Genomic DNA, 27,709 nt, shown 5'->3' with positions numbered 1-27,709 from the left:
TTACTAGGCCATGGTGCAGGGGAGAGGGAATGCTGTATAATTCATAATAAACATCTTACCCATATACTGTTCAGGCCTAGTAGATGGGCCCCCGCCCGCGAAACTCCGCCCCCGCAACTTTGGCCCCGCCCACTTTCACCCGCGACCCTTACCTAGGCCATAGTAGATGGGGGTCCTCTCCATCAGTCCCAGGCAGGAGGGGGTGGTCTGTCCTCTCTTCCAGGGCAGTGGGCAGGAAGCTGTGAGCTGTGCTGCCTGCTCCATGAGTGAAGGAAGAACCACACAAGTAAGCACCCTCTCCCGCAGCGACCGTGGCCCCGCCCCCGCGATCATGGCCCCGCCCACTCACCGGCGACCATGGGAGAAAAAAAAAACCTTTTCCCCTTCCCCTGAAGGTGCCGTCCTAGGCAAATACGGCCTGAATGTGCTTTAGCTGTTCCTGTTGCCTGTGATATGTAGAAACGGCCCTGCACAGCAGCCTTACTGACATCCGGCTGCCGCAGCCCTTGGTGAGTTGGGGGGACCGGCCCGGGGGGCATATGCCACCCTGCCCCCCGGCCCAGCCCGCCCCTGTGCATAGAGCATGATTGTCTACTATATAAGAGTAGGGCTTCCTGTCATTTTAACAGGAGTCTGTGCAGCGTAAATGTCACCATATGCTAGGGCACCATGAAAACTATGTGGTGAGCAGGAGACGTGCTATATGATATGCCTCCAGCTCTATTTTCTGGGTGTAATAATGTGATTAATCTTACTGCTCCCTGCTACTGTTAGGCCTGGACTGGTGACTTTCTGTGCACCTTCTTGTGACTATTTAGTAATCTTTTTTTTTTTTTTTTTTTTTAAGAAATCAACAGGGTTTGTGATCACAATCAGTTTTGCAATATGCTCTATTTTTTATGTTTTCTATGTTTAAAGCAATGTTATACATATGGCTAGGTGTTGTCTTTCACTGCAAATGTGTTAAGCTGCTGTGTGTTCACATTCAGTAGCAAAGAATCCTGGGGGTGATCGCACTGTATGGTCAACTCTCCTGTCACACAGCACCAAATCCTCTGTAAAACACAGTCAAGGCCGGGCTGGGGCTGAAAATCAGCCCTGGCACAAAACCCCCACCAGCCCACATATATCCCCCATAAACTGTATCTATTAAAACATAACTATGATTTGAGGTAGTGTGTGAGATTAAGCAACTGCTCTTTAGGCAATTGTCTATCTTGAACACTTACTGAGTTACAGGTGTTTTGTGGACTGCTGTAATAGCTACTTTTGCCTTTTTTGTTTCCCTTTGTTTGATAGCGATGAGGTACTTACCCCTTTAGCACTTGTCTTTAAATCGCTAGTGTTACAATTATTAACATTGTAACTGTATATACTTGTTAAGTGACCCTACCAATTCTCAACTGCTGCTGCTCCTCAGATCACTTTACAGTGTTAATTTGAATGCTTGAATGAAATGCTTCTACCTGTGACAACCTGCCCCCCGCAATGTATGGTGTCCTACCACGGGTGTTGCTATTGGTTAAACCCTCGAAAAAGCCTGTACTTATTGTGCAGAGGTAGTGTTGAAGTTTCACCAATAGATGTCTCTGTATTATGTATATGTACTCAGATGCTGCACGGCTGAGGTATGTGAACGGTTTTTGTTTGTGTGTCACATGGATCTGCGAACCTATGGGAATCTGTTTCTCTTCTCTCCTGTCGCCTCTCTCTTTGCTTCTTTTATTTGCACTCTTCGCCCACTCACAGCGCCCTTTGGATACGCTAAGGAAGGAAGTCACGTGGGAGACAGGAAGAGTAAGTCAGTCTTAGTCAGAACCTCGTATGAGTAGGACGTCAGGCAGGACACAGCTAACAGTTTTCTTCTCAGTAACGCTACTCTACACTATGCAGTGTTAAACCCCTTTCAAGAGAGGACAAGTCGGAGACAACCTCAACCCATGCGGTGGACTAGGAGAGTAACAGAGCAGGACAGTATCCACAGACAGCAGTAAGCTAGGAACTGATCCAGATAGAGCAAAGTTGTGATAAGCCTAGGAACTCTATCTCACAGTGTGGTGGTCAGCAAGAAATACTCAGCATTCCGCTTACCCCAGGTAACAAGGTCTGGGCCTTGTGTCACCCCCTAGGTTGGTGAGCCAAATCTAGTGGGCATAAGGTGGTGTGAAGACCCAAAGGTCAATACACGGGCACAAGTGTTCTCTTCTTCTTCTAAGTATTCTTCTACCTCATCCTCCAACATCCCGACAGAGCAAAGTACTACTTGGGTTGGGACTCTCACGGCATCCTCCTCTCTGCTACTCTGGTTCTTGTATCTCTTAACACCCTACTCAGTCAGCACGACTGTGCTCCTCACTCTATTGCTGTCGCAGATCTGATTGTTGTGTTATCAAGTGTTTTATCAAGTGCTTTATCAAGGGAACTGTCAAGTGTAACTTATCTTGTCAAAGTAAAGCTGTGTAACTTGCTGCACACAATTACCTTTCAAGTAAAGCCAAGTTTATTTATAATAAAGAGACTTAGTGATTCTTCACCCCCCACCGTACACAGTATACATTACAGCCTTGTGACATTTCCCCTTTCTGTGGGTGGCGGTTCCAATAGTCCGGGAGGGTCACTACACCGCTCTGGCCATTCGTGATTGCACTAACCCAAGAGACCCCGTAGCAGCCATGCAGGACACTGACCACAGGTGAAAAGTGTACAACTGGCCTTCTAAAATATAAGCAGGCGTGCCATCACACCTGTGTGCCTACCTGGCACTGGCGTCACAAAGTAACATCTTAAGGTCCGGCTGTATCTCGGCCAACCACCACCGGAGTCACACTTCACCACCTAGCAAGTGACCAGCCAATCTTCTGACTGAACACCCCCGGACGCTCACACCATAAAAGCCCCCATCAGTGACGCCTGCCCACGCTGGCCCACCATCAATCCACGTACACCCGCCCCCCACCCCCTTTGTTATCTTCCGGCTCAGGCAGCACGGTACATAGACACTGCCTGTGCCTGATGTCCCTGCAGTCTCTATAGGTCATCAACTGCAGATGGTGAACTGTTGAGGCTGCAGGGGCATCTAACACAGGCAGTGTCTCTGTACCACGCTGCCTGTGTCAGAAAGTAACAGAAGAGAAACTGCTGAGGAGCGGGTGACAGGTGAGTTTTTTTTTAATCCCCCAAGCTAGCGGTCTTTTCTACACCTTTCCTACACCTATTATGCAGCCGGCCCACTGACTGGCAATCTGGGCAGCCCACTAGGCATGTGCCCGGTATGCCAGATTGTCAGTCTGGGCCTGCACACAGTGATATTATACTGACTGGGTTGTTACATAACAAAGAGCATTGTCTCCTTGTAAACAGCATAGCTGATAATATAAGTAGCAAAAGTTGATAATAAAATAAGCCTAAAATAATTGCCCTCAGTTAGGATCCATTTACACAGAAAGATTATCTGACAGATTATCTGCCAAGGATTTGAAGCCAAAGCCAGAAATGTATTTGAAAAGGGGAGAAATCTCAGGCTTTGCTTTATGACCTGATCTCTGTTTATAGTCTGTTTCTGGCTTTGGCTTCAAATCTTTGGCAGATAATCTGTCAGATAATCTTTCTGTGTAAATGGACCCTTAATATACAACCTGCATGATGAACAGGTCTTTAAGCATTTCAGCAATGCAGATTAGCATTGTAATGTAATGTGCCTATCATCAGGCAATCGGATAGCGTCCCCCATGGTCACCATGGTGGGAGAGTAAAAGAAAGTAAAAGTATAAAAAACACACACAAATAAAAATATAAATAAAGTACAAAACTCACATAATCCCCATAGCCCCCAATGCAATAATAAATGTAAAAAAAAAAAAAAAGTACACATATTTAGTATCACCACATTCCTAATGATGCTGGCAATAAAATTATGGCATGATTAAAAATTAAAATTGTACAGAAATTGGCCAAAGTTTACCACTAACCTAATGGGAAAACAATTGCAGAATCACACGGATAAGTTATAGCATTACAGAGCTATAGCCACATAAAATGAGACAGGACAGATTTAAAAATTGGTATACCCGTCATGCGGCCGTTAAGGGTAAACAGAGAGGGCTCCAGGCGTGAGCCCTCTCTGCAGCCCGCGGTCCCTGGTTGCTATGTGCAGCCAGGGACCGCGGGTATTAGCCGCCGCGGCCCGATCACTGCGGCCGGCTAATTGACTATTCAAATGCAGCTTTCAAGGTTGAAAGCTGCTTTTGGATAGTATATGTGGCCCCTCTCCCTGGTGTCTAGTGGGGGATCTCCCCCCGCGATCCCATCCGTTGTAATAAGACCGGCAGGGGCTCAGCGTCGGAATGAGGCTGATCCCGGCTCGGCACTCCATGTATGTGGTCTGCAGCAGACCAGTATAATAGAGCACCAATCTGATGGATCGGTGCTCTATTAGATACACAGCATTGATATCAATGGGAGATCAGTGCTGTGTATATAGAAGTCCCCCAGGGGGCTTCTTATTACTGTATGTGAAAATAAAATAAAGTGCTTTTATTAATAAAAAATCCCCTCCCCTAATAAAAGTTTGAATCACCCCACTTTTCCCATATTATGAATAAAAATAAGTAAATAAATAAATAAACATGTTTGGTATCGCTGCGTGCGTAATCATCCAAAATATTAATTTATCATATTTCTGATCTCGCACGGTAAGCGGTATAAGCACAAAAAAATCCCAAAATTGTGCATTTTTGGTCGCATCAAATCCAGAAAAATTGCAATAAAAAGCAATCAAAAAGTTGCATATGTGCAATGAAGGTACCGATAGAAAGAACACATTATAGCGCAAAAAATTACACCTCAAACAGACCCATAGACCAAAGGATAAAAACGCTATAAGCCTGGTAATAGAGCGATTTTAAGGAACATATATTTGTTAACAATGGTTTGATTTTTTTAAAAGCCATCAAATAAAATAAAGTTATACATGTTACATATCGTTGTAATTGTAACAACTTGAGGAACATATATAACATGTATGAATTTTCCATAGGACACACTGCGTAAAATTTTTTCAATTTCACCGCGCATATTATTTTTTTCTGGTTTCGCAGCATATTTTATGGAAAAATTCAGCCTGTCATTGCAAAGTACAACTAGTGACGCAAAAAATAAGGGCTCATGTGGGTGTAAAAATGCAAGTGCTATGGCCTTTTAAGCACAAGGAGGAAAAAAACTAAAACGCAAAAACAAAAATTAGCCCTGTCCTGAAGGGGTTAAAGAGACTGTCAGTAGGTTTATGTTGTTATATCTAAGGGAAGTATAAACTAGTGACAGAGACTCTGACCAGAATGATGTATCACATTGTTCTGTACGGCTGATCCAGAAATATCCTACAGGACAGTAAGTAGTCCTCTCCATTATGTGTGGGAGCCCAGTAGTCCTCTATATTCATGAGAAGCAGAAAACTCCACCCACCAGCTGCTGATTGGCAGTTATCTATCCATGCTGTGTACAGCTGGAGGGCGGGCGGAGTAGTGTGGCAAGAATCCTATTCTCCTGCATATTAGGAGAACAAAATCATGTAAAAATACACCGATCTGTTCAGCATTTCTGTCACTAGTTTATGCTGCCCTCATTTAAGGCACCATAAACCTAGTGATAGATTCCCTTTAAAGCATTTTTGGACCGGTCCTGAAGGGGTGAAAGGCAACAGAGAAAAACTATGCAGCACTATTGTGAGCACTAAATTGTCACTAGGGGGCGCACAGGAAGGCACTAGGCCACTGGCAGGAGCGGGAACAGCAGCCAACCAGGTATACAACCACATTCCTCTTCCAGTGGAGACACATAGAATTTAGATACAATCTAATCAATACTTAAAGCGTAACTGTCATGTTTTTATTTATTGCAGAAATCAGTAGTATAGGCGATTTTAAGAAACTCTGTAATAGGTTTCATCAGCCAAAAAAGCCTCCTTCTGTACTCAAGAAGCAATTTCCCAGCCTCTCCCCCTTACTTCTTATCTGTGCATTATCAGGCAAACACGTCTTCATTACAGAGAAGCCAGTGCAGACGGGTTCTGCTCTCTCCATTGTAAGCCTATGAAGGGGGGAGGGGCTGAGGGAGATGAGGGAGCCGGAAGAGGTGACATGAAGGTCAGCTGTTTGTAGACTGTCTGGGCACCTAAAACGCTAAATTCAGGTGTCAGAAAGGTCAGTGCTTATCTATGAAGATTGCAGGGTGTTGTGCTTTGCAGAAATCCTCTGTGCTCAGTCACTCCTAACAGCCCCTCCCCTCTCCATAGCCACATAATGGAGACAGAAATCCTGCTTCTTCTGATGTGAGGGGGGAGGCTGGGAGATTGCTTTTTCACTACAGAAGGAAACTCTTTTAGTACATAAAACCTATTACAGAGTTTCTTAAAATCGCTTGTACTGTTGATATTTAATGTTTTCAGAAAAATGACCCTGAAATGACAGTTACGCTTTAAGTAAAATTCTGAATAAAGCTTAATTGTTCAGAATGAATTTGCTCATCGCCTAGTTCAGTGATCGGGAATATAACTCGGTTTATGAAAAGAAAGTAAAGTTTGTGCACTTGGCCAATTCTTCTAAAATTACAATATATTTTTTTTCTATATGTACATTACCTGGTCCTGGGTCATGTAACCGTGGCATCGGTGGCTGCCGGATTGTAATTGGTATCTGAGCTCTATGTTCCCCCAAAGTAAAATTCACTACAATAGAGATAAAAAAGAACATAGTTTAAAAAAAGTTCTTTAAAAAAATGTTTATACCAGGAATTTCTATAGTTATGTCAATAAAGGGCTGACTCCCCTATTACTAATTCATGAAGGACAGGATCGAACCAGTGAAAAGCCAAGTAGATAAATATGTCAATCAACTGTAAAGCCACCTACTGTATATAGAAGAATATCTTCTTACCAATATCTAGACTGTCAATGTCATACACCGTGCTCGTATACGTGATAGACTTTAAAATGAGATTCAATAGCCGGATGTTCCTGGTAGAGATGCTAAGGCTTTTTTGTCCTCTGCCATGAACTTGACACTCTGTACTACCAGATATATTTAATAGAAAGTCAAAGTTTCCCAATGATGCCTCAAGGGTTACCTGTAAAGGATGAACACAAATGTATAGATGAATGATATAGGCGAGAGGAGGATGAAAGGATATAAAGAAATGATGGATGGAGATTACAAATGATGGGTGGATGGATAAAGGGAGATAACACATAATGGGTGGATGGATGGTTGAATGGATGGAGATGACATATAATGGGTGGATGAATGGTTGAATGAATGGAGACAACACACTAGTGATGAGCAAATAGTGAGATATTCAAATATTCGATATTCGTACGAATATTCGATCGAATATTCGATCCCATTAAAGTCTATGGGAACATGTATTCGATTAGTGAAAAACATCTATTTGACTATTTGGAGGGTGAAACCGGAAGCTGGGGGATTTGAACGCTTATCGAATATTTAACGAATATTCGTGGGATATTCGTACGAATATCGAATATTCGAATATCTCACTATTCGATCGAATATCTATTCGATCGAACAGTATTCGCTCATCACTACAACACACAATGGGAGGATGGAGATGACACACAATGGGTGGATGGAGATGACACACGATGGGTAGATGGATGCAGATTGGAAATGAGTGAACCTCGAGCATGCTTGGGTCTGTCCAAACCCAAGCATGCGGTATTTGATTACTGGTGGCTGAAGAAGCTGGATGCAGCCCTAAGGCGTCATGCAACTTCTTCAGCCACTAGTAATCAAATGCAGCATGCTTGGGTTTGGATTAAACCCGAGCTTGCTCGAGGTTCACTCATCTCTATTGGAGATGACACATGACAGATGATGGATGGATAGATGGAAATTACACATGGTGGATAGATGGATATGACATGGATGAATTGATATGCCAGATGTTGGATGGAGATGACCCATGATGAATGGATGAATGGAGATGACAAATGATGGATGGATAAATGGAGAGGACACATAATGGATGAATGAATGGAGATGACACACGATCCATGACAGATTACTATGACATGGATGGATAGGACATGATGGGTGGATGGATAAATTGATTGATGAAAATTACACATGATGGATGAATGAACATGACATGGTAGAATAGAGATAACACATGATGGATGAATGAATGGATATGACATACGATGGGTGGATGAACAAATGGATGCATGGATATGACATTGATGGATAGAGATAACACGCTGGATGGATATGACAAACGATTGGGGGAATGGATAAATGAATGGATGGAAATTACACATGATTGATGGATGGATGGAAATTAAATAGAGATGAGCGAACCTGGAGCATGCTCGAGCCGATCCGAACCCGAACTTTCGGCATTTGATTAGCGGTGGCTGCTGAAGTTGGATAAAGCCCTAAGGCTATGTGGAAAACATGGATATAGTCATTGGCTGTATCCATGTTTTCCAGACAACCTTAAAGCTTTATCCAAGTTCTGCAGCCCCCGGCAATCAAATACCGTACGTTCAGGTTCGGATCGACTCGAACCCGAACCCAGTTCTCTCATCTCTAAAATTAAACATGATTGATGGATGGATGGAAATTACACATGATTGATGGATGGAAATTACACATAATTGATGGATGGATATGACATTGATGGATGGAGATAACATGATGGATGGATATGACATACAATGGGTGGATGCATAAATGGATGGATGGAAATTACACATAAAGAACTGGTGAAAAATACACATGGATGGATGAGTATGACCTATGATGGTAGATGAATGAATGGATGGAGATGATATATGTTAGATAGATGAAAAGAAATTCCACAATGTGGATGGATGGTTAATTCTCAAAGAAATCTTTTTTTTTTTTTTTTTTAGTAAAACACTATATCTGCCTGACTAGCTCCATGCACTCAATGGAGACAATCCATTGAGTGCTCTTTGTTTCCCACCTTCAATCATTTCACTGGAGAGTCACCACATCTGCTGACCTAGCCTTTCAGCCATTGTGGAATCACAGAGTCTGACACCCCAGGATCATAAAGTTATTATATAATCAATACCATGTGTCATGACTTTACAGGATGGGAATACCACATTATCTGTTTAAAGGGAAATTATCACAGTGAAAATGCAGTCCAATCCACAGGCAGGAGAAGTAGACTGATACATAGTTTAGTAGAAAAGTTCCAGGATACCTTGTCATTAATTCCTGTAAATCTCTCCTTATTCTGGGTTAAGTAGTCAAGTGGGCGGACCTACTCAGTGACTGACAGCATTCTGTGTATGTGTGCATATAGAAAGCTGTCAATCACTGAATAGGCCTGCCCACATGACTATTTAGCCAAGAATAATCAGAGATTTTTATGAATAAATTACAAGTTAGCCTGGAACTTTTTCTATAAAACTATATATCAATTTGTTCAACTCCTTCTTTGCTAAACAACATTGTACGGCTATGTTCCCACTACATACAAACAATAGCATTGTTTTAAATGAAAATTTGCTTTGAAGTCTATGGACAATGGTCAGAAATTAATGACATAAACATTATTTCCACTGCCGTAGCCAAACAAAGGCCATTGTTCAATACATTTTGCCAAATAACGGCTGTTGTTATAATTGAAAACAACAGCCGTTTTTTTTTCAGAAAAAGTACAGTGTGTGAACATAGCCTTAATGTGACAGATTCCCTTTAAATGCTTATGTGTGCCTGTTTTCTCGGCTACCATAGTGTTTTTAAGCTTATAATATCTGAATTAGATACATTTCATGCAATATATTTAGATACTGTACCACATATACTGGGAGATGTGCTTTAACCTGTAGTCCTGAAACAATAAAAAAAATTATAATTTTATTAAATTTATAAATTCTAATGATAATAAATAATGATAATAAATAAATAAAATAATTCAAAAATAATATTAAATTGATAAATAAATAATTATAATAAATCTTGAAATCATTTTACAGTTTATACTAGTGTTCCCAGACCTGTGGCTCTCCAGCTATTGCAAAACTACAACTCCCATCATGGCCTGACAGCATTCTGCTGTAATAATGTAAGTATTGATATGTCTCACCTGGCAGGTGAATTGTGCTAAGTGGCATGACCTGCACTCCATGTATGGGGTATCCTAATGGTGAGTTTGGAGATGCTATAACCTTTTCACTGTGTAGTTCCCTGTGAAAAAAGATTACAGAGGTTACGGTATCAATATCCTGACAAATTCATGTATGTAAGTCTTACCAGATCTATCAGTTGTAACCCCTAAAGCTATCAAGAAAAAATGGATTCTTGTAATGATTATAATGAAAAAAGAAAAAAAAAGTAATTATAATAAAATAAAAGTCATAGGGGTTGCTCAAGTTTAAGAGGAATAAATTTTTTTAAAAATCTCTCTCTCACTCTCTCTATACAGTATATTGTACATATATATATTTTTTATAAAACAGCACCACCCCAGGTGATATCTAGTATTGCAGCTCAACTCTATTGAAATGAATGAAGCTGAACAGCAATACCACCGAAAGTCTGTGGAAAGATGTAGCATTTCTGGAAAAAAAAATACTTCCCCCCCCCCACTAATCCTGTATGACATATTTAATGACAGATGTTCGTACAGAGTGTATGAAGCAAGCTTAGGAGAGGCATACTAAAGTACCAGCTATCGGCAGCCAACATTCACCAATGACCGATATCAGCGATCATGCCTTACTGTTGGCCATGTAATCAGCACCCCCATAATGGCAGGGCTGCAGATTGGTTACCATGGCCAGCGGAGGCCACTGGCATGAAGCAGCCACGCGTTAATATATCATGCCGTGCAGGGAATACTCCAGGACAGGGCTTCCACGTCCATGCCCTCCATGATTCACAGCATAAGCATGGATCACTTGCATGCGGCGTATGTTCACACAACGTATATTTTCGTAGAATCAAGACCGTTTGCAATGGCCGTGATTATTACGAGAATATACGTAACATAGCCGTCTATGAGATCCCGGCCAGAGCGTATACACATAGTATACGATCCGGCCGGGATTCCTCGCGGCCCCGCAAAGGACTGACATGTCAGTTTTCTGCGGCCGCTATTCATATGCAGTGTGCACATGGCCTTAGGCTGTATTAGTGAAACACTAATGTTAAAGATTTATACAAGAACATGTGCCATATTACAACATGCGGAAATATACAAACTATTAAAATACATTAGTGATCCTGCAGCATAAACGCTATAAATGAAAGAAAAAATATAAAAAAATCCATCTACCCCAAAATGCTGACATCCGCTATCCCTAAAATCCCTGCAGAAGCTACATGCATACACTTTTATAGTGACTCTGACATCACTGCTATGCTGCTTTCTGATTGGCTAGGAGAGCTGTTTGCAAGGCATTATGGGCTATCCTCCGCCTTTCTGCCATGTAGCCGATGTTATTTTAGCAGGTTTAGCCAAACCCAATTTAAAACGACTCTGAACCCACAGTGTGCAGTGTTTAGGGAAGTGATGAATAGGAGAAATCCTGCCCAATGGTGAGGGCGGAGAGGAAGGACGGAGAGGCGGTGCAGGCCAAGTGCACACACTCTAGGCCACGTCAGTTTGACACAGGGCTGCAAGTTTAAAAGTGCATCCCCTGCCAAACGGACAGATCTTGGATTAAAAGCAGCTATCTGCAGTTTGGGGGGGGGGGGGGTTACAGATTGTGGGTACAGAGTCGCTTTAAGGGGTTATTCAAGCATTTTTTTTAATATGTATAAACTTACCTAGTCCCAGTCCCCCACTGCTTTCCTGCAGCTAATTGATTTTCTCCTTCGAGACCCCCAATCTTCTTCCAAGACACGTGCTCAGAGCAGGACCTGCAGGCAATACCTGACCAAGATAGGAACTGCTGTGGCCAGTGATTGCCACGTCCTGCACCCAACGCTTGTCTCAGAAGAAGCAAGAAGAAGGGGATAAAAGGGTGAGCAGTAAGAAACCAGGGCTAGGTTAGTATAGGTTTGTTTAAAAAAAAAAATGTCCCCACTCCCCCAGTAGCAACTTATATGTTTTATGTTTATAAAACCCCAGAATACCCATTTAAGTTAATTGGGTTAGCTGCAATACCACACACAACCAGTGGACAAGTGTTGTGCAGCCATGTTTTCTTAGTCCTAAATAAGCCCTTAATTTGACCTGTTAGTGACATGCTCCCATATCTTACCGTTTTTGGTAATGTGTATATTCCTTCTTGCGTCTTTTTAGTGACAGCTCTAAATCACTCGGGTCCCAGTATTCTTTCAGATTATAGACAGTTAATCCCTTTTGCTTGGGTGGACAGGTGCATTCCTTCTTTTGAAAGGTGATGTCATAACTGAAACACAGAACATTGATAGATTTATTGACATTTGATCTTTAAGGTTTTTTATTTCCTCTTCGAAAGATAATCTGACGCTACAGAAATGCAGAAGACATCGGAGACCACTTGTTGCTATAAATCAGCCATACTTACAATCAGAAAATGCAAGTATAAAGCAAATACTTCCCACAACGTGTAGTTTACAACCCGGTCTTTCACTTTTAAAGAAAATTGTACCCCTTTAACCCATTGCCTCTGCAACCTGTTTTGGCCTTAATGCCCAGGGCCTATTTTTCAAATCTGTCCAGTCTCTTTATGAAGGGATAACTCTGCGATACTTTTAACTATCGCGGAGATTGTTTTTTTGTGACATATTCCTCTTTATGTTTGTGGTATACTTTGGTTGATACACTCATCAGTTTTTTTTGTAAAAAAAAACCCCCACATTTGTGCAAAAATTTTAAAAAGTTTCTTTATATTCAAAATTCTCTTGTTCTAAGAAAAATAGTCACATAAACTTATTATTACTGCAACATCTACAACATGTCTACTATGATGACGTCATTTGGTGAACGTCCTTTTACTTTTTAAGATGTTAGAGGGCTTTGAAATTTTGCAGTGATTTTTCAAAATTTCAGTAAAATTTCAAATTCTGATTTTATTAGGGACTAGTTCAGTTCTAAGGTGGATTTTTGGGGCCTGTATGTTAGTGACCCCAATATATCTCTCCACTGTAAAAACTGCACCCCTCAAACTATTCAAAGCAGTATTTCATAATTTACCCTTAACCGTTTAGGAATTTCGCAGAAATTTAAGCAAGTTGGATGAGAAATTAAAAAATTTCATTTTTTTGGCAGATATTCCATTTTAATCCATTTTTTCCTCTTAGGCCGGGTTCACACTGAGCAAAACTAGCGGAATTGTCCACCGCGGAATGCCGTTAGCCTCCCTCTCATAATGTGAGTCTATGGGAGGCGCGCTCTGCTCTTCTCAAAGCGTCTCTCCGTGCTGAAGAATGAACATGTTCATTCTTCAGCGCGGACAGAGCAGGAGCGAGCGCCTCCCATAGACTCCTATTATGAGAGGGAGGCTAACGGCATTCCGCGGTGGACAATTCCGCTAGTTTTGCTCAGTGTGAACCCGGCCTTACACAGCAAATACTAACTGAGAAATGAAACTCACTATTTATTCCCCTTATTTCAATGTTTCTAGAAATCTCTCATATGTGTCCACACTGCGACAGGTCGGTATGATTACAGTGATATCCATTTTATATAGCTTTTGTTATAGTTTATGGAATTTATACTATAAAAACGGTTTGTGTCTTGCATATTGTAAGAGCAGTCATTTTTTTTTTACGGCGTTAATCGGGTGGGATAATTAATGTGGGTCATTATTGATCCGGCAATACCAAATATATGTATTTCATTTAAAGAGCGGGGGATGAGGAATGTGTATATTTATTTAATTTATTTATGTATCAGCAGGTTAGATGTAACTAACCAGCTGATAGATCCCTATTGCACCAAATAGAAAGGTATGTCTCCTACCTTCCTCCTCTGCGCTGTTCATCTGCTGTTAGCAGTGCTGGAGTACTTAACCAGGATAAGCTTTTTACTTGAGAAAACTTCAGTGAAATACAATGCAGGCTCGGCAGTGGCAGTTTCACGTGCAGGTGGCAGAGATGGAGAATAGGTGAAGAAGAAGTAGTTGAGGTAGATCAAAGTAGGTATGGGGACCATCCTAGGGGCCATGTTCAGGTAGAAATGTACTCTGCTGGGATTAGTTAAGTAGAAGCAGTGGCGTAGCTATAGGGGTCGCAGCGGTCGCCATGGCGACCGGGCCCCTACGCTAGGGGGGCCCGCGCGGCCCCCGTTGCCACTTGTCTCTTTAAGCATCCCGAGAAGCTGCGGCCACGCAGCTTCTCGGGATGCACAGATCGCTTTGATGTTCTGCCCGCACAGTGCGCGGGCGGAACATTAAAGCGAGCAGAATACAGGAGCAGGACCTGTCAGCGTCCTACTCCTGCATTCCCTCCCATAGGCTGCCGGCACTTCATACCAGCAGCCTATGGGAGGCCGGGACGTGACCTCTCCGGCAGGCGTGATGATGTGACGTCATCACGACTGCCGGAGGTCCCGTCTCTGCGGCTCGCAAGATGGAGCCAGAAGAGGAGGAGGAGAGCTTCTGCCTGCAGCCACAGCGCGGATTAGGTGAGTAGGATGTTTGTTTTTTTAGGGGCACCTCTGGGGGCATTATTAGTTCATAGGGGGCACCTCTGGGGGCATTATTAGTATATGGGGGCACCTCTGGGGGCATTATTAGCTTATGGGGGCACCTCTGGGGGCATTATTAGTTCATGGGGGCACCTCTGGGGGCATTATTAGCTCATGGGGGTACCTCTGGGGGCATTATTAGTTCATGGGGGGCACCTCTGGGGGCATTATTAGTTCATGGGGGTCAACTCTGGGGGCATTATTAGTTCATGGGGGCACCTCTGGGGGCATTATTAGTTCATAGGGAGCACCTCTGGGGGCATTATTAGCTCATGGGGGCACCTCTGGGGGCATTATTAACTCATGGGGGCACCTCTGGGGGCATTATTAGTTCATGGGGGAACCTTTGGGGGCATTATTATCTCATGGGGGCACCTCTGGGGGCATTATTATCTCATGGGGGCACCTCTGGGGGCATTATTATCTCATGGGGGCACCTCTGGGGGCATTATTAGTTCATGGGGGAACCTCTGGGGGCATTATTATCTCATGGGGGCACCTCTGGGGGCATTATTATCTCATGGGGGCACCTCTGGGGGCATAATTAGTTCATGGGGCACCTCTGGGGGCATTATTAGCTCATGGGGGCACCTCTGGGGGCATTATTAGTTCATAGGGGCCCCTCTGGGGGCATTATTAGTTCATAGGGGCCCCTCTGGGGGCATTATTAGTTCATGGGGGCACCTCTGGGGGCATTATTTTCTCATGGGGGCACCTCTGGGGGTATTATTAGTTCATGGGGCACCTCTGGGGGCATTATTAGCTCATGGGGGCACCTCTGGGGGTATTATTAGCTCATGGGGGCACCTCTGGGGGCATTATTAGTTCATGGGGGAACCTTTGGGGGCATTATTATCTCATGGGGGCACCTCTGGGGGCATTATTATCTCATGGGGGCACCTCTGTGGGCATTATTATCTCATGGGGGCACCTCTGGGGGCATTATTATCTCATGGGGGCACCTCTGGGGGCATTATTAGTTCATGGGGGAACCTCTGGGGGCATTATTATCTCATGGGGGTACCTCTGGGGGCATTATTAGTTCATGGGGGGCACCTCTGGGGGCATTATTAGTTCATGGGGGTCAACTCTGGGGGCATTATTAGTTCATGGGGGCACCTCTGGGGGCATTATTAGTTCATAGGGAGCACTTCTGGGGGCATTATTAGCTCATGGGGGCACCTCTGGGGGCATTATTAGCTCATGGGGGCACCTCTGGGGGCATTATTAGTTCATGGGGGAACCTTTGGGGGCATTATTATCTCATGGGGGCACCTCTGGGGGCATTATTATCTCATGGGGGCACCTCTGTGGGCATTATTATCTCATGGGGGCACCTCTGGGGGCATTATTAGTTCATGGGGGAACCTCTGGGGGCATTATTATCTCATGGGGGCACCTCTGGGGGCATTATTATCTCATGGGGGCACCTCTGGGGGCATAATTAGTTCATGGGGCACCTCTGGGGGCATTATTAGCTCATGGGGGCACCTCTGGGGGCATTATTAGTTCATAGGGGCCCCTCTGGGGGCATTATTAGTTCATAGGGGCCCCTCTGGGGGCATTATTAGTTCATGGGGGCACCTCTGGGGGCATTATTATCTCATGGGGGCACCTCTGTGGGCATTATTTTCTCATGGGGGCACCTCTGGGGGTATTATTAGTTCATAGGGCACCTCTGGGGGCATTATTAGCTCATGGGGGCACCTCTGGGGGCATTATTAGTTCATGGGGGCAACTCTGGGGGCATTATTAGCTCATGGGGGGAACCTTTGGGGGCATTATTATCTCATGGGGGCACCTCTGGGGGCATTATTAGTTCATGGGGGCACAGCAGGGGGCATTATTAGCTCATGGGGGCCACCTCTGGGGGCAATATTAGCTCATGAGGGCACCTCTGGGGGCATTATTAGCTCATGGGGGCACAGCGGGGGATCCTACATACAGGGGGCATCCCACATTCCTAATCGCTTTACTGCACATAACACCAAACAGCGCAGTTACTATGGGAGCCTACAGGAGAGAGAAAGGAAAGGAAGTTGCTAGAAATGTGCAGAGCCTAAATTGTTTGTCTCGCAGGTTCTGAAAAGATGAAACGTAGCTGGAAGGAATCATCATGGAGGACTGGACTGGATGGAGAGGAAAAGGGAAAGTAACGCCTCAGATCGAAGAAGACGTCACCTGTGAGTCACTGTATGGCGGTTTTCTTACTTTGTAGAACATTATTTAGTAGGGGTGCCCCGAGGTATTTTTTTTTCCAAGGGGTGCCCCGAGGTGGAAAAGGTTGGGAAGCACTGCACTAATCTGTCCTGCTGCGCCCGCTGGCACATGCTGTTAGCACCTCTGGGTGCATTATTAGTTCATGGGGGCACCTCTGGGGGCATTATTAGTTCATTAGGGCACCTCTGGGGGCATTATCAGTTCATGGGGGAACCTACATGAGGTGGAGGCAGTGACATGGTGGCACATTAGAGTAATTGAATATAACGTTAGATATGACTTTGCCTGATCAGGTGAGATGGGGGGCCCCAAGCTAAAATTTTGCACCAGGGCCCATCAGCCTTTAGCTATGCCCCTGAGTAGAAGGGTTGAAGAGAGTGAAGAATACTTGTATTCCCGTATAGATAGTGTGCTATCTGACCTCCTTCTGCCCAACCAGATCAAGGATTGCCAGGTTGGGTAGTACAAGCCCCAGGCCTTTACAACTGGACATAGCAGACATTTCAAGTCTTCACAGAAGAGCTGTGCGTGGTCAACAAGATACTTCAGCTGTATGCTATTTGTCTTGTTGGGGATCAGTTCCTTACTGTAACTGTCCAGAAGATACTGGAGACAGGTTCCTAGCATGGACAAGGTTTCAGAGAATGGCTACCCCTCCTAAAGGTATAGCACTAACTTGCATAAAAAAGAAACCCTCACTTGGTTGTCTTAGTCCCTCCACACCTCTACTGAAAAACGACCTTCCACCAGGAACTGACCCTTTTATAGGGGTAAACTAAAGCATGTTTTGATTGGTGGGGCTGTGGGTGAATAGGAGAGAGAAGAAGTGTAGTAGGTGGAGAAGTGAGGGAAAGACACCTACATCTGTGATAGGACAATACAGTAACATGTGACCTTAAAACTGTTAACCCATTTATCCCCTTCAGCTGTGCTTAATAGGAGAGGCTCATAAATACAACAGAGAGTGACACCTAGTGGGAAAACACAAATAAGGACCTTCATCCCCTTTAATGCAATACCTCACAGAGGCACTTTACCCAGGTGGAATAGAACTTGGTGGACCACCCAAAGCGGGACACTACACATACCTTCCTCCACCGCGCCCTGTGTGCAATAGGGGGCTATCAGCAGGTTAGATTAGTCTAAGCTACTGAAAGTTCCACTTTAAGTATTATTTTTACAATTAATATAATGTCATAATTAATAATAGATTATATGATTTAGTATTGCAGAACCTTTATGTTGTACATCTCAAATGTTAATGATATACTTAAAGCGAATCTTTCACATTCAAAATGCTGCAGGAATGATGTTATATGACAGGAGTTGCCGAGCAGATTGATATATACCATTTTTGTAAAAGTTTCAATATGTGTTGTGTATATCATTCTGGGCTAAGTAGTCAAGTGGGCCGTACTTCTCAAATAGACAGCTGAGTATGCAAATGTGCATATATAAAAAGCTGTCAATCACTGAATTGGACCGCCCACTCCAATACTCGAACAACTATGATACAAAATATTCAAGTGGGCAGTCCTACTCATTGATTGATGACTCTCTCTTCAGGTACACGTATACACACAAACAGCTGTCAAACTACTTAGCCCAAAAGGAGAAGAGGTTTACATGAATAAAGGACATGTTATCCTGGAATTTTTCCACACAAAGCTAAATATATCAATCTGTTCAGCTCCTCCTGCTCTACAACATGCTGACTGTAGATTGGATTACTTGTAAGAGGGTGTTGGTACTGTTATTGGGTAGAATACAGTTTATTCATCTAGAATTCTAGATCTTGGTACTGGGTGGTACCATCTTACGTATAAACCTCTGTTTTACTATTACAGCCCCAACCCACTGCTTTTCCAGGATGAACTAAAAAAAAACCTGTCCAAAAAACTCCTACTACTTATGATGATGATGATGATGATAATATACAGGTCATCATTCTGGGGATGGCCTGTGCAACAATTGATCAGATTGAGATCTGGGAATCTGGAATCCGGAGGCCGAATCTGGAGGCCCTTGATCTCTTGTCAGGTTCCTCATTCCTGAACATGACTCAGTCTGTTACTGAGGTCCCTACATCTACCGCACTCTCTCCATCGATCATCCTGTGTCCCTTGCCCCTCCCCATTTCCCCTCCACCGTTGGGGGTGTGGGGGGGGGTGACACTGCCACTTACTCCCCGGTTCCCAGCACCTATCCCTTTGGAAACACCACTGTATTTATCCTCTATATACACCAGTAAACAATGTAGGGGTACCATCCCTCTGGGGGGGCTTTCTCTTACCAGAACCCACTTTTGAAGTGTCCTGCAAGACCTCCCTACCACAGGCTGTGATCACTAACAAAAATTTGAACACCCCAACATCCCAACTTTGCGACCAAGCTAACATGGGCAGGCGGGCTGGAGCAGGTTCAGCGTGTAAGTGAAGCTCCATCTCCATCTCACTTACTGGCTTCCATTACCCCTGGTGAGTAACCACCCACAACACCCCTACCCCTGCATGACCAGACCATCCTGCCCTTGACCCTTGTCTGCCCCCTGATTCCCTATTCTATTTTAACCTTCCCCTTACCAAAGACTCCACTCCTCAGGTCAAACCCTGTCATGCAGGGCTTCCATTAGTCTGTGCCCCACTCCTTGCCCTCACTGTGTTTGCAGTGTGGCCAGGGGATTATCCTTAAAGGGGTTGTCCGGCGATAGAAAATTATTCACAGAATAACACACATTACAAAGTTATACAACTTTGTAATGTATGTTATGTCTGTGAATGGCCCCCTTCCCCGTGTTTCCCCCCACCCACGCTAGACCCGGAAGTGTGGTGCATTATACTCACCGCATCTCGTGTCGTCCACGGTCTCCGATCCTCAGCAGTGATGTCTTCTTCGGGAGGCCGGCGGATCTTCCCGAGTGCCGGCCACCCTCTGCAGCGTCATCCGAAGCTCAGCCGCGATTGGCTGAGCATAACTGTGCTCAGCCAATCGCGGCTGAGCGGCTGATGACGCGGCCACGTCATCAGCTGCTCAGCCGCGATTGGCTGAGCACAGTTATGCTCAGCCAATCGCGGCTGAGCTTCGGATGACGCTGCAGAGGGCGGCCGGCACTCGGGAAGATCCGCCGGCCTCCTGAAGAAGACGTCACTGCTGAGGATCGGAGACCGTGGTCGGCACGTGACAGGTAATGTATAGCGCACCACACTTCCGGGTACACGGGTGGGTACACGGGTGGGGGTGGCGGGACACGGGGAAGGGGGCCATTCACAGACATAACATACATTACAAAGTTGTATAACTTTGTAATGTGTGTTATTCTGTGAATAATTTTTTATCGCCGGACAACCCCTATTTATGTCCCAAAAAATAGCCCAAAGACCAGACTTTGTTTTCCTTTGAGTTTCATTGAACTTAGTGGTAAAACATTAGAATGCATTGTGGGCCATAAACAGGCAAAAAAAAAAAAGAAGCCCTAAATGCTGCTGTAGGTCAAAACAGGTGAAAACACTGCAAAAGGTTGGCATACATTACAGCTAAAAAAGAAATTGCACAAAAAATTAGCTATTTTACCACAATTGCTAAATTTTTGGCAAAATAACGAAAAAAGGCCAAAAGGTCAGGGAGCGTTCAGCCCCCCACTGATCAACAAAGCTAAGCGTTCGGATGTTACCCTCCCTAGTTTGCATCAGGAAACCAGCTCCACAGAGAGTTTACATTAGGTGGATTCCAAAGCAAACTTTTAATATGTTGATATGTGGCTGCCCTAGTACAGAACACCACAAACAGCCTATTCTTGCCTTACCCCCCCCCCCCCCCCCGTGTCCACCTATGTCCACCCACCTTTGGGTCCCCAGCTGAGCGATCCCGCCTTTACTTCCAAGACAAATTCTTCTGGTGGTGACAGTAAATCACTGACCACGCCGCTGTCCTGTCTCAGTCAATGATTGTCTGATCTGTCATCACCAGACAGGTCCACGAGGTGGGATCGCTCAGCCAGGGACCTGAAGATGACGTAGGAGGACATTTGGGGAAGCACAGAAACGTATGTGTAGGCTGTTTGCTATGTTCTGCACCAGGAACTGGCAAAGTGTCGTAAGAAGAATAGGACAGTGTTTCAATTACTATGAATACCTGACTGGTCCCAGACACACCCATGGGCTCTTTCTAGCAGATAATATCAGAAAATATTTCCTTACTATAGAAAACATATTGTAGGAGAGAAGAGAGGTACTAGAGTGTACTTAAAGTGAAAGTATCAACTAGAATTAACTTACTTTATTGGCTTGTAATCCACTTAGGCACAACTCCTCCTGCTCCAAAAGCCCAGCCAAACAGGAGTGGATCTCAATTGCTGGACCAAATTATAAAGCGCTACTGCCCAGTCCAAAATCAGTCCAACAACAAGACAATGCGTTTCAGCACTAAGTCTTGCACCTTGCACACCCACAGTTCTGCAATCAACCAGAATGGGATCCAGAACCTCTTGTCTGACGTTGCTCTTGGTCATCCAGTTGGGTCAGGTCAACCAAAGACAATGTCAGACAGGAGGTTCTCCATTTCATCTTGTTGTATAAAGATAGCTAATGGGGGTCTTAAAGTGTGAGCAGGAGTCTCCCTGGCTACAGCTTTTTTGTGCAATCTGCATTGGCCAGGTATGTATTCGTGTGAATAAACTATGCAGAACTCCTATTAATCTGGATTTATGGTTGTTTTATATTGACCAGCTGTCTGGACAACCCTGGATAACCCCTTTAAAAATAATCGACAGAGTTGGTCCTTTCTTTGTGGCTATTCAAGTTATAACATTGCTCTCAGGGTTATACTAAGTTGTGTGTATACTAAGCTGTCATTAGAAAAAAAAAGGTGAAACAAGTTTTCTTTATGGGAGAATTATGGCTATGTTACTTTTATACATTGGTGCTGTAATTTATTAAAATTAAAAGTCAATAATACAAGGGAATGAAGCCAATTTTTCCATTATGCAAAGTTATTTGGATGTGGATTCATAGGGACATTTACTGTCTTACATAGTTCCTTTGTAACTCAGCACTATACTTAAAGGGCATATGCCATATCCACAGTATTCATGGGATAGGGCGCAACTAAGAGATTGCATGGGTGTTCCCCCAGTGCTTTTGAGTATGGGAACACAAAAATGCAACAGCTCACTGCAATGGCAAGATACAGACCCCCATCAGACATGAAAATAGTTAAAAGCAGTCCCCCCAACTGCTAGAAAAAAATTCCCACAAAAATAATGGGACTCTTGGTTACCATTAACAGTGTAAACCACCCTACCAACAATAATGTGGCCCCATGCCGGGGTGGACCTACACTGTACTCTGGCCTCTCCATGGCATGTAATACGCCTATGCTCTGGGCATGCAAGATCCGTCTTATAATCGCAAAAGTAATTATACCACCTGGGTGGGATGGGTGGAGTGCACAACCAAGTAGAGGCAGCCACTCCCCCATCTGGAACACAGAAAAAAAGACAAATTTGGTCAGCTCTCCTAGAACACCATTCACACTAGGCAGAAGCACGTTGCTATGGATGAAATAGCAAACACACAAAAACACGAGAATGCAACAGCTCACCGCAATGGCAAGATACGGACCCACCACAGACATGAAAATAGTTAAAAGCAGCCCCTAAACTGCTAAAAAAAATTCCCACAAAAATAATGGGGCTCTTGGTTACCATTTGCAAACAGTGTAAACCACCCTGCCAACCATAAGGTGGCCCCATGCCGGGGTGGACCTACACTGTACTATGGCCTCTCCATTGTTGCTTGGAGAGAGGAGAGAAAAATCGGGTACGAAGATCCAGCGCTGCCACTGTATGCAGACAATTGCACCAACGTGTAGGAGAACAGATTGCACTTTATTCAGAAAAGCACGAGGTTAACATGTTTCGGGAGACACTCTCCCTTCCTCAGAACAGCGTGCCCCCCAACTGCTAAAAAAAATTCCCACAAAAATATGTGGGAGTATGGGGACCACTAAATCCCTGCTGCTATTGATCGCATCTTTTGAGCTTACTGTAAACCAATGTTAATCATCTGCAAATCTTTCGGTGTATGTATACAATATTTGTAATTACGAACATTCAAAGACTATTGTCCCATGTATTATGATGAAGGGTTGCAGGTGTTACCAAAAGCTTGCTTCACTGTGGGCTATGGGAAGCTCTGATGCGGGCGTGCGCTGATGCGCCCGCATCAGAGCTCTGCGGCTGGACGGATCATCCAGCCGGTACTTAAGTACCGGCCACGATGATCCGGGCACAGACCGGCTGTTCCGTGACCCGTCTAGGGTCACGGAACGGCCTGTCTGTTACGACGTGTGAACATAGCCTTGAAGCGCAAATGCGGCGGTCCTGGCACTGTCAGTGCTGTGCGTCTCCAAGCACTGTGCACTATGATAAATTACATAATAAATTGCTATGTTTAAACCCCAAACCATGTAATAGCCCCCCCCCATATTGCCCCATGTAGTAGCCAACCCAAGCAAAATTACCCAACATAGTAGCCAGCCCTCCCAGTAGTGCCCAAGTAAGTGCCCAAATAGTTGCCAGCCCCCAAGTGTCCTATATAGTAATCAGCCCTCCAAAATAGTCTCCTATAGTAGCCAGCCCTCCCCAATAGTCTCCAATAGTAGCCAGCCCTCCCCCATGATGTCTGCAATACATTGATATATTAGACTGATTCAGGGCATGGTAACATTGCTTGCCATAAGGTTATACAGTTCTTATGGCTCCTCACCTATCATTAAATTTGTATTGCTCAATACAAGTTTCTACCTGTGATTATATTACCATTAAATCTTATTAACTCCAGCAAAGGTTTTTGAACCCCATTAGCATACTGTAGGTAAAATAGGTGTATAATGACACTACACATGAAATGCAACACATAAAATAAAAATTTATGATAAAAAAAATAGAATGAAATAGAACACAACAATTCAGTACTAAACCAAATAAAGGGAAATGGTTAATTTCAAAAACTTCTTTCTACAGACACATGATAGAGGGAGAAGAAATTGGCCTGTGAAATTATTTGCATGACTGGCATGTAATACTACTTTCCCTCTGTAGAGTTTACAGCGGGGGAAATGTATGGCCACTGGGAGCTCATTTATTCTGAAGATCAGTCTCAATTGAAAGTCCAGATCCAAGATTTTTGTCCCATTAGGACACTGGGACGGGTAACTATTGCATCTGTTTTTTCTATTTTTTTCCAATAACGGACTGTGATGACCGGAGGGTCTCAGAGGGGAAGTGCTATAGTAATTGTGTACTCGGACTCACTTGAAAGTCCTTAAGAACACTTCAAAATAACTGCATCAAAGGGAATCTATCTATCACGACAGCCATGGTGTGCTGCCCGTCATTCCGTGTAATAGGAGCAGTGGCAGCAGACCCCCACTCTCTTTTTAATGGGCTACCCGGATCTAAGGGTTGCTCGGGCCGCACTTCCCTCAGCTGTGATAATGTAATAATGATTAGAGTTGATCGAACCTCGAGAAATCCTTTTAATCATCACACCAAACGGTTGTTGGCCGGAATGGCTGGTAATTGGCCAAGTACATCCAATAATTGTTTGGTGTAATTGGGCCTTAACATGCTGATAGATTCGATCAAACTTGAACATTCACGAACCTGCCCCATTTGATTATTGAAGCCTTCCCAGTCCGTGGGGAAGGAGGAGACTGCCCGGGTACTGCCTGGAATTCGGGGATTTAGCCAATTACCTAGGCTGAATCCCGGAATTCCAGGCGGTACCCGGGCACTCTCCTCCTTCCCCACACACCGGGAAGGCAACAGGTTTGTGAATGTTCAAGTTCGATCGAATCTAGGATTTCCCAAGGTTTGATCAACCCTAATAATGAGGCCCCATCATGCACAGGAATGGTCACCCACCTGCTCCTATAATAAAACACCTAATCCTGAACCATTCTCTGCAGTGCACTGAACAAAGTACCGTGTCATTCAGCTCATGGCACAGCCATTACATATCTAACTCCACTCCCTCTGGTACCTCCTTATGATTACCTACAGATGGGAAAAGAGTAAGACGTGGCTGCAGTCTACAGCCTGTGACTATGGAAACATAGCATATATGCTGTATACACAAATTTAAAGGGGTTTTCCAGGCAAAACGCTGTCCTGTGGATAGCTTATCAGTGCATTTTCCTAAAAACCCCCTATAATTTTCTGAAATGAGAATGTGAGTTTCAGTGTTGTCAGAAGCCCTGGAAAAACACAACTATAGTTCCATTGTAGTACACTGGAAGAACAGTGTACTACTGTTCACTGGAAGAAAAATGTACTAACTGGAAGGGGAGTACACTGAAGAACATTTAGAAACATAATAGATGGTTTCCAGAAAAAAAGCCTTAGTCTGCCCCTATATTATTTGTTATTCTCTTAGGATAGTTATTAGAGATAAACAAGTACAAAAATACTCAGGTGCTCGTTATTCGAGTCAAAATTTTCCCGATGCTCGGGTGCTCGTTTCGAATAATGAACCCCATTGAAGTCAATGGGATACTCGAGCATTTTTGCAGGGGACCAAAGCTCTGCACAGGGAAGGTTGCGTGAAATCCTGGAAATCCTTGCAACAGCCTGGTGGTGCCTCTTAAGACAATTTTGGGCAACAGTGTAGCGGTGAGCCTTAAAAAAAAACGTGTGTGAGAGTCTGGAGGTGACCCTCAGAAACAATTGGTTGGAAAAAGCACGGTAGTGCACCCCTGAGTGACAGTCTGTGAGTGAGATTGCAGGTGAACCCCCTAGAATTGTAGTCTGGCACACCTTGGTGGTGAACCCCTAAATTACATAGTTTGACTGAGATTGCAGTATATAGCATGGGGATGAATCTCAGGATGATTTTTTTTAAGACTGAGATTGCAGTTTACAGCATGGCGGTGAACCCCAGAGTTGCTTGGTTATACTGAAATAGCAGCTAAACCAGCCAAAAAATTTGCCTGACACAGCATGGTGGTGACAACAGAGTGACCAAGTTAGATGAGGTAGCAGGTGAACCACCCAAAAATTCAGCCTGACACAGCATGGCGGTGAAAACATAGTGACCAAGTTAGATGAGGTAGCAGGTGAACCATCCAAAAATTCAGACTGACACAGGATGGTGGTGAAAACAGATTGACCAAGTTCGATTGAGGTAGCAGGTGAACCACCCAAAAATTTAGCCAGACACAGCATGGCGGTGACAACAGATTGTAGTTGACTCTCCTAAAAAATTGTTTTTGAGTGTCTGTAGTTAACCCTCCTAAAAAATTGATTGGCTAGAGGGCCTGTAGGTATCCCTCTGTAAACATTGTTTGAGGAGAGCCTGTTGGCCCTCTGAAAAATTGCCTGTTATATCAGCGTTTGTGTAAGAAGAGATGGAGGAGGAGAGGATACATGAAAAATCTTCATTTTGAGCAGCTCTCCCCCGGGGGAGAGTTGAATTCCGTTGTCAGCGCTGTCAGTTGACAGGCAGGTGATGCCACCAGCTGCACTGAACACCCGCTCTAACAACACCTCTAAGGCGTACAGCCCCAGTTTGGGCCACGTGCAACCCAGTAGTTGTATGGGGGAGAGTGATCGTACAGGACGTTGGTATGCTCAGCTAGGTACTCCCTCACCATCTTTCTGAACAGCTCACCCCTACTCTCTCTAGAATGGGGATGGGTGACATAGTCTTGCTGGGATGCCATAAAACTGGCAAAGGCCTTGGGGAGTGTTCCCCTGCCAGTGCTTGACAAGCTGCCGCCTCCCCTTCTCTCCCCCGCTAGTTGGCCCACAGAACTACGTCCTCTGCCGCTAATAGTGTCAGATGGGTAGGATAGTTTCAGCTTGTGCGCCAGGGCCTGTTGATATTGATTCGCTCTCATACTCCTTTTCTCTGCAGGAATGAGTGTGGAAAAATTCTGCTTGTATCGGGGGTCCAGGAGGGTGAACACCCAGTAATTGGTGTTGTCAAAAATGTTTTTAATGCGAGGGTCACGGGAAAGGCAGCCTAACATGAAGTCAGCCATGTGCGCCAGAGTCCCAACATGCAAGAATTCCCTCTCCTCAATGGGCTGACTCTCCATTTCCTCTTCCTCCAACTCCTCCTCTTCAGTCCATACACGCTCAACAGATAAAAAGGAGCATAGGTACCCTCTTCAGTCTCACCAACAGTCTCATCCTCCTTCTCCAATACCTGCTGAGAAACAGACCTAAGGGTGGTCTGGCCCTGTGACAAGTGCAAAGCCTCTGACTTCATGCTGATCAGTGAGTTTTTTAGCGGACAAAGCAGCACGATGATGACACTGATAATGGTGGCATCGCCGCTGACCATCTGTGTTGACTCCTCAAAACGGCTTAACCCCTAGCTGCACCAGGACGTTACTGAACGTCTTGGAGCCACTAGGGGAGTTCAAAGGGGGGTCACGCTGGCCTGTAGGACGAGATGATGCGTGTATAGCGTAAATCAGGCTGTAGCCTAGTGGAACGCCCCTGCTCGTTTGAATTGTGTATCCATTGCATTTTGTTACCAGTGATTTTGCAATAAACAGCTGACAGCTGATCTTGGTCAGTGCCGCCTGTGGCTGCTGCAGGAGCTTTATATGGCGCTTCCGGGAACCATATTAGCCCAATATTGGTTGATTGGTTCCCTTTAAGAAACATCTTTTTTTTCAAAGGTTTTAATTTTCTAAAAGCCATCAATTAGGATAAAAGTTACACAAGTTACATATCATTATAATCGTACCGACTTGAGGAACATGTGTAACATATGTAAAAATTAAGCCTGTCATTGCAAAGTACAATTAGTGG

The 27,709-nt window shown here is 44.3% G+C and overlaps 1 protein-coding gene across 1 annotated transcript in view; it reads right to left on the bottom strand.

Annotated features, from left to right (window-relative positions):
• The window catches only part of LOC138771858 (beta-1,4 N-acetylgalactosaminyltransferase 2-like), a 35,526-nt gene extending 8,293 nt beyond the window's left edge, over positions 1 to 27,233 (bottom strand). The window contains 8 exon segments of the mRNA XM_069951861.1: positions 6,635 to 6,721; positions 6,930 to 7,119; positions 9,845 to 9,879; positions 10,135 to 10,235; positions 12,257 to 12,406; positions 17,309 to 17,507; positions 26,556 to 27,008; positions 27,068 to 27,233. Coding sequence (XP_069807962.1) covers positions 6,635 to 6,721; positions 6,930 to 7,119; positions 9,845 to 9,879; positions 10,135 to 10,235; positions 12,257 to 12,406; positions 17,309 to 17,507; positions 26,556 to 27,008; positions 27,068 to 27,233 — 1,381 coding nt within the window.
• Positions 27,234 to 27,709: the final 476 nt, after the last annotated feature.

Source organism: Dendropsophus ebraccatus, chromosome 14 (assembly GCF_027789765.1).
Source record: "Dendropsophus ebraccatus isolate aDenEbr1 chromosome 14, aDenEbr1.pat, whole genome shotgun sequence".
Lineage (NCBI taxonomy): Eukaryota > Metazoa > Chordata > Amphibia > Anura > Hylidae > Dendropsophus > Dendropsophus ebraccatus.
Note: the sequence above shows the minus strand (reverse complement) of the source record. Positions and strands in the feature narration are given on the sequence as shown.